The sequence below is a fragment of the Vigna radiata genome, unplaced genomic scaffold (genome assembly GCF_000741045.1).
Source record: "Vigna radiata var. radiata cultivar VC1973A unplaced genomic scaffold, Vradiata_ver6 scaffold_160, whole genome shotgun sequence".
NCBI lineage: Eukaryota > Viridiplantae > Streptophyta > Magnoliopsida > Fabales > Fabaceae > Vigna > Vigna radiata.
The window spans coordinates 566,085-574,807 of NW_014542361.1; the positions used below are offsets into that span (position 1 = coordinate 566,085).

Below are 8,723 nucleotides of genomic sequence, written 5' to 3' on the forward strand. Positions count from 1 at the left end.
AGAGGACCATTGTCATTGTTTGTAAATGTGTGTGTATGGATCTGTGTGTGAAGTTTGGGAGGTGTTGTTTGGAGACCTCAAGAGGGAGTGAATGAGGCAAGTATGAGATTCCACAAGGAAGGTTCAAGAAGAAACTCATTTGCAGTATTCAAGTTTCTGGTGTAATCGTTTACAAGTGCTGCGTAAACGATTACGCGAGGCACAACCAGGTTTTGGACAAAAACCTGTGCTGTAGGGACCACAATCCTCAACGCAGAGGACCATTGTCATTGTTTGTAAATGTGTCTGTTTGGATCTGTGTTTATTCGTGTACTTAAGTAAGAGATATACAATGTATGGCCAAAAATAATGACAAGCATTGCATTTTAATATTACAATCATCCCATAAAATGTTAAAGTGGTCATAATAGCTTATTACAGTTATCCAACGAAAAGTGATCAGTTCACGAGCACTAATAAGTAATCAACAAAAGTCTAATGGTTGTTTGTTTCTGTGGACGATGGTGGTTCCTCAGTTGTTGGTGGAACGAATTTCCTGAGGATCTCGTTCACTTGCCTAATGTTTTCTCCCCACATAGGTACGCGAATAGTTGGTTTAGATGTTGACTTCACTAGGTCTAGCGTAGGAGGACAAATGTCAGGGGCAAAAACTTTAACCACGTTTCGATGGACGATATTAAGATAGTAGTTTCTTCCATAGCCACCGAAGCATTGTACCTAAAGAAAACATACAGTACTAATCTCAATAGTATCAATCAATTNAAATTAAAAGTGATATCAGTTAAATTATTGAAAAGATGTGTTACAAGATTGAGTATCATAACGGAGCCAATTCCAATTTTATCTTTATATTCAGGATCTTGAAGAACTTTCTTGTGCAATGAAGCCTTCATTGTCCCTGTTGTATCCTGTTCAGAATTAATCATTCATTAGTTCAGGTAAACAACAAGAAAATTTCACAAGTAAAAACAATACCTTGACTGTCAGCTGCATATCTCCCAAACCATTTGGCTTGCATTCTTTCACTATGCATGCAACAAATGGAAGAACCTGAGATGATTTTGCCTCTTTAAGGGAGTTCATGTTCTTCATTTTTCCATCACTTACTAGTTCTGTAATTACCAACGTGTTATCAACAAAATATCATTCATTGTGAATGGAGTACACTTTATAATACACATTAATTGTGAAGAACATATCATTCAGTATTACCGTGGTGCTGAATAAACATTTCTGCCCATCTCCAACCATTACAGTTGAAATCTCTTTCAAATGTTGCTTGAGCAACATCATTAGCAAATTCTTGTGTGGATTTTGGGTGTTCTGAAATTGTCCTGTTTAGTAAAGCAGCTTGAACATTACCTGCTGGACCAGGTATAAGCGAGACAGAACCATCACATTTTTTCAGAAAAGATTCAAGCACATCGTTATCATAAACAAGGTCTTCCGATGCATCCATCTTTATCCTTAAACAACCTACATGAAATATACAACGTTGTGAAGACAATATTAGGAAATAAGAATTAAAACAATTTTTTTCCATTTACAAATATATTGAAGCTCAGTGCATAACAATGGTCATGTTGGTCGTATTTATAGGGGTCAAATCAAACTTATTCAATTATAATGTATACATTTATTAAGATAATATACTATAATATTCCAATAAATTTTTTACATCAACTTGTCAACAATTTAATTGCAAAAGCATCATGGGATGAAGAGCCACGTACTTTTTCACACGAAAAGGTGAAAGAGAAAATATTTTTGCTTGCTGGAGTGAACTTGCATTTAATGTGGGTTTTCCTTGCAATTAATGTCACATTGGAGAGAGAAAACGTACTCAATACCCACTCTCCCAACGAACCATAGTGAACTTCACTTTGGTCTTCCCTCCAATATTAACTTCATCTTCCTACTTTATACCTGAACATTGTGCTTTCCTCCACCAAACTTCATTAAAGAGACGTTTCACTATCTTCTTCTGTGGGTTGTTGGGGAGAACATTTAAGAACGGTGCACTTATTTCTTTGTTGGAAGTTGTTGAGCAAAGCATCACCTTCATTAAAGGACTCGGTATACTGTAAGTGTGTAGGTGTGAATGTCTTAATATCATCTTTATTCCACTGGAGTAGAAACTGCAATGTTCATTTAATATTTGTTCAACCTATTCACATTTGTCACTTGTCAGTTTGTGCTTAATAACATTTGTATATTTACATTGAATAAATGTTTATTGTAATATTTGTATTACGATGAAATAGTGATGTTGATTACAGACGTGGTTTTTTAATTGACGTTTATATATTTTTTTGTACTGCTTTAATTTGAATTATGATCTGCTTCTGTACAGTTTGTTATCATGGATAACAGGACAAGTAATATGAGTGAAGTGCCTGAGTGTAATGTGAATATTGATGATTTTGGTATGATTGATAGTAGCACAAGTAATATTAATGAAGTGGCTGACTGTAATGTCAATTTGGATGAGCATACTGCAAGTGGTTTGAAGGTGGACCCAACATTGCATATGTGCTTTGATTCCATGGATGACGCAAAAAAACTTTTACAAAAACTATGCTATTAGATGTGGTTTTGCTGTCCGCACAAGAACATCAAAAAAGGATGACTACAACAATGTAATCTACCTAAGATTGGTGTGCTCTAGGGAAGGTAAATATGTTTCCTCAATCAATCCCGAAGTTAAAACACTTCCCAGCCAAACCAACCAATGTCCAGCTGGAATAACGATTTCAAAAAAGGACGACAAATGGTTTATAAGAACGGTTAACCTAAAGCACAACCATGACCTATGCCCAAATACTTCAAAGTTAGTTCCTGGCAATAGGAAATTGAGCATGCAAGCTAAATGCACTTTGGAGGTCAATGACGAAGCTGGAGTCCGGATTAATAAGAGTTACCTTTGTGTAATGACCGATGCAGGTGGATATGATAGCATGGACTTTATGGAGCGAGATGCTAGAAACTACATCGGTCAACACAAAAGATCCTTATGTAAGGATGGTGATGGACAAGCACTATTACGACACTTTTCGGCAATGAAAGATTTAAACAAAGAGTTCTTTTACGAAATAGAGTTGGATGAAGGGAATAAAATTTGTTCCGTTTTTTGGGCAGATGCGAGAAGTAGAGCAGCTTGTGAAGAATTTGGTGATGTGGTATGTTTCGACACAACTTATCTAACAAATAAGTATGATATGCCTTTTGCGCCGTTTGTTGGAATAAATCATCATGGCCACTTCATATTACTTGGTTGTGGGTTGTTATCGTCGGAAGACACAAGGTCTTTTGTGTGGTTGTTTCAATCATGGTTGAGATGCATGGGTAATAAGGCCCCAAAAGGGATTATAACTGATCAATGTAGGGCAATGGCGAATGCCATTGAAGAAGTCTTTCCAAATACTAGGCATAGATGGTGTTTATGGCACATAATGAAGAAGTTCCCAGAAAAATTTAGCGTTTATAAAGAATATAATCATATTAAAAGTGCTATTAACAAGCTTGTTTATGACTGTGGTTGTGCAGCGGATTTTGAAAGTGGTTGGGAAGCACTACTGAGCAGACATGGATTGCATTAGAATGAGTGGTTATGCACTATGTACGACGAGAGACAGAAATGGGTCCCTTGTTTCTTAAGGAACCATTTTTGGGCTGACATGTCAACAACTCAGAGAAGTGAGGGGATGAATGCGTTTTTTGATGGATTTATAAATTCAAGCACAACCCTTCAACAATTTGTCGCGCAATATGACAATGCCCTAAGAGTTAAAGCCTAAAATGAAATCCAAGCCGATTTTTCCTCCCTTAACACCACGGTTGGATGTGGCAGTCAGTCACCGATAGAGAGACAATTTCAACAAGAGTACACAAATTCAAAGTTTGAAGAAGTTCAAATGGAGTTTAGGTCAAGGATGAATTGTTTCATCAAAGAAACTGTTAAGGACAACATCTTAAACACTTATACAGTTAAAGAGGAACGGGTGTGGGAGGGGAAATCTGCGGATAAATTTCATAAAGTCGAATTTGATCCAATTAGCAAACATATCACTTGTTCCTACTTATTGTTTGAGTTTAGGGGAATCATTTGCCGCCACTCCCTTTTGGTTTTTGGCCACGAAGATGTTTGTAGTGTGCCATCAAAATACGTCCTTCGGAGGTGGAGCAAGAATATCAGGAAAAGACACACTTTGATCAGAGCAGCTTATATTAATTCCAATCTTGAACCAACCATGCAAAGATACCAGAGTTTGTGCAAAACATTCTACGAAATTGTTGAGGTTGCATGTGAGTCAGAACCTGTATCTAATGAGTTGGAGAAAGAACTTTGATTGCTTCGCCAAAAATTTGGATGCAGTTCAATGATGACAAATAACATTGTCAGTGACGGAGGGGAATTGCGTTACGACAATGCGGTTCCCAATTCCGTACCTGAAACCGTTGGTGAAGGTGTTGATTTACTTGTCCATAGTCCTGTAGCAGTTAAACGGAAGGGCCGACCACGCACCAATAGGATGAAGTCAACTGTTGAGAAACGGTCCAAAAAAGGGAAAAGTGCCTCCACTCAAAAGACTTCAAGAACACCCGTTGAAGAATGTGTGAGTATTTCAGGTGTATTTTTTTGCATTTATTATTTCTTTTTGCTCACATTTTTTTAAATTATAAATGTCTTCATATAGGGGACAAGATTACCTAATGTAGGACAAACTCGGGACCACTTGCAATTTGAGACCCAAGGGTACCAATGCTACGAAGTATCTCAACAATCAAACATGAATCAAAGTGGATTTATGTCCTTGTTAAATGTTGTGCACAACAACTTTGATGACAACATTGTTTGATTTATAGAAGTTGTTAAAGGTAAAAAGAAGTTTTCTTTTCTTTGTTAAGGAATACTTATTAGTATGTTGAAAAATGTGACATGTTAACAATTATGAAATAACATCTTTCATGTGCTTTTACTGTGCTTNTTTGTCTTTTGTAGTCCTTGAATCCACAGTGATTTAAGTTCATTGATTTCAACAGTAGTAGTAATCGATTACTAGGTGGGTGTAAACGATTACAACACCATGGGAGGACATAAATNTCCTCTGTTCAACGTGGTGTCCCCACGTCCACCAAAAACGGATAAATGCCCCATCAAATTAACTACCCACGTCTGCCACTTCATCATTTTCGAATTGTTCAACTTGCACATCACTTCCTACATATACCCACCGTACCATCATTAATCTCCAAATCAAAACCCTAACATTACGACAATGGGTGACCGTGCTAAGAAGAAACAAAAGCCATCTTCTTCCATTGCCAGTGGCCGATGGCGACAACGCAGTCCGACACCATCCCCACCACCATCCTCACCAGTACCATTCAATGACCTATTCTCCACTAAGGAACAACAGCACAAATTTGCTAAGCATTTTTTCAATCGAGAAGTATTAGAAAGCAAATACTTAGATGCGGAGTACTTCGAAGAATCAGATTTCCAATTCTATCAGATATTGTGTGATGCTGGACTGAAGGATTTTGTGTGCTTGAGATCTTCTTTCTACCCAGAATTAGTAAGAGTGTTCTACAACAACATGGTAATTTCTGATACCGGTGTTATTCGAACAAAAGTCAAAGGGGTCAAAATAAAAATAAGCCCTAAACTGTTTAATGAGATTACTTCCCTGCCATCCCATGGTGTTCGTTTTGAAGGACGACTTGTGGATGACTGGAAAGGGCAATATGATTCCGTAAGTGGTAAGGAATTTGTCCGTAGACATGATGCTGAAATACAACCAAGATTAACTACAGGGCAAATGAAGGTGCAACATAGGATACTTCATTACGTGCTTACAAAGATATTACTTCCTCGCTCTACCAACATTGGACAAGCAACTGAAGAGGATATTATTCTGATCTGGGCCCTTTTCAATGGGATGGAAATTAATTGGGGACATCTTATCAGGTACAAGATGAAAAAGGCGTTAAAGGCCAACGCCAAACTACCTTATCCCCATTTAATAACCATGTTCTTGGAACGCTTTGAAGTTCCTTATAACAATGATCCTGTGACAGAAATTAAGTTTAGGCAGAGGATGGGATATGAGACTATACGGTCATTTGGCTATGTGCAAAATGAAGAGGGAGAGTGGGTTCAAAAAGAAAATCCCACCAACGTTGAAGATGAAGGAACAAAGGATGAAGATAATGAAGAAGGCAATTCTTCTACAACACTAACTGATGTTATGAACCGCATAGATCAATTGCAGACTTTTGTCTGTACTAGATTTGATGGATTACAAACACGTTTTGATAACATGGACACGACGATGGCAGCAAGATTTGACAACTTTCAAACGCAATTTGGAAACATCGACACGACCATTGGGAGCATGGAGGAAGAACTACAGCACCTCCGCATGCGCTTTGATAATGCTCCTCAACCTTGACATGTGGTTATTTATCTTTGTTTGTTGAAATTATGAACTTTAATAGTCTTTTGATGTCCAATAGTAGGTGTTTATTTCAGTATTGTAATGATTTTTTATTAACCAAAGTTGTGGTTACGAATGTTGGAATCGAACCAATTTATGTTTTGTTGCTTTTAAGGACAATTTGAAAGGAGTAGTACCAAAAAGGTTCATTTTCAGTGTATGGTCCCATTTCGTTGTGATATGTGTTTCGTGCAGAATCAATTTCTGATAAAAATTGAAATTTCAGTCGCGTAATTGTTTACGTTGATACCGTAAACGATTACATTTACGAACTTTGGGACAGAGGTCAGATGTTTGACTATGTTTGATTTCCAATAAAATTACCATTCTCGTAAATCACAATTTTTATTATCTCATGGACTCCAAGAATTGACTGGTACAATTATTCAAGTCGCAAGACCGTTTCATTGCTATGGTTGACCATTATTAATGTACTTGTAAAATCCGTGGAATACATTAATGGTTCTTTAAAGCCAATTCAAAGGTCCAACATTTTGATAAAGCCATTCAAGCTGAAGTCTATTAAATTTTGCACAAAATTTATTACACTTCTTTGACCAAAATGGTTTTCTAGAAGGGTAAGCAAGAACATATCTGACTATAAATTTGTGAGAGGTTTCATTCTAGTTAACAAAGAAAAACACACCACATTTTTTTTTTAATTTGGAAGGAATGGCTTCTTCATCAACTGCGCAAACGTCAACAATTTTGTGGGAATTTAGCACCATCCACCTCAAACATTTGGTAAATATCTTGTATTGCTTATTCGTCCTATGAAATTACTATTATTTTCACACCTACCTCTGCAGGATTTTGGCTATGTCGATAGGCATTTTGCTGCGGGTACGAAAATGAGTTAGGAAGTACGTGGACGCTGTTGGACAATCATGGACAAACGCACTACGTTACGTATAACATGAACACATTACACCCAAGAATTACAACCGGATGGACATCCATGAAAGACGTTTACCATGACAGGCTTGATGATGCGCACATCACATTCCAATATTTGGGTGACAACCATTTCAACATTATAATTTATTTTGGTGCTTGCACCAACACTAGTAGGGAATATTTCATTCGTATGTCTACTTATGATCCTGAGTCCTCCTTATTCGCTGTCAAATTGACCAAGTCATAATGCCAAGCAAGTCATTTGGTACGTATGCAATTGCTCAATTTAACGTAAACACTCCTAATGAATAATTTACCATCACTTCATATCTGTTGTTTTTCAGGACTTGCGAACCAATTTTGGGAATGCAATCAGGAACAATGCCTTCACAGAGGTTGTGCTTCTTGGTCATAAGGAGGGCATCTGGTGCAAGGTTTTGGTTTCGCATACTCGGAATTCAACAAAGTTTGGAAAAGGATGGAGAGAATTTTGCAATGAATATGGCTTGAAGGAAGGAGACGTTCTTCTGTTCGAGGTTCAGCACCATCAGCATGATATTGCAATAGAAGTGCACATTAATGGATGTATCTGTAACATTAACAACCCAATATCGGTGTGAACTAGACTAGAAAACTAGTAATTATGTTCAAGTTCTGTCATATTTATCTTTTCAATAAAACTTTGTTCATGGTTTCATTGAATGAATGAATGAACTACGTTCAAGTATTCAAAATGTTGTCTTATATCCATCATGTCGTCGAACAACTTTATTATGCACCGAAAATTTCAAACAACACAATGTAACAACTCAAAATTTCAGACGTAGGTCCTCTATGCACAAAAACAAGGCTCTTTGTGGTCAACTTCGTGTCCAAAACATAGAATCAGTTCGCGTAATCGTTTACCCCTGTATTGTAAACGATTACAACAACTTCTTTGGTTGCATGAGTTTTTTAATTACATGAAATGAATTCTTCTTTGGACTAAAAGTCTTCTTTGGACTAACCAAATTGTTGTCCTTGCATACCTAACCACTACAAACCACTCATTAGAACATCTCTCTCACACCAATAAAGTATACCAAATAAGTTCTAAGGGTGCTGTACCTCAGACACTACACATTTGGTCCTCTATGAACAAAAACATGGATCCCTGTGCTCAACTTTGTGTCCAAAACGCAAAATCAGTTCGCGTAATCGTTTACCAGTGTGTTGTAAAAGATTACAACAGCTTTTCTGGCTGCATCAGTTTTTTAATTACCTGAAATTAGGTCTTTCAAGTTAACCATCATACTTTTGTCCTTCAATACCCAACCAATCTAAAGC

The 8,723-nt window shown here is 37.1% G+C and overlaps 1 protein-coding gene across 1 annotated transcript; it reads left to right on the forward strand.

The window, feature by feature from the left end:
* Positions 1-2,549: 2,549 nt before the first annotated feature.
* Positions 2,550-3,599, forward strand: LOC106779715 (protein FAR-RED IMPAIRED RESPONSE 1-like). The gene has a single exon (XM_014667893.1). The coding sequence runs from the start codon at positions 2,550-2,552 to the stop codon at positions 3,597-3,599; it is 1,050 nt and encodes a 349-aa protein (XP_014523379.1).
* Positions 3,600-8,723: the final 5,124 nt, after the last annotated feature.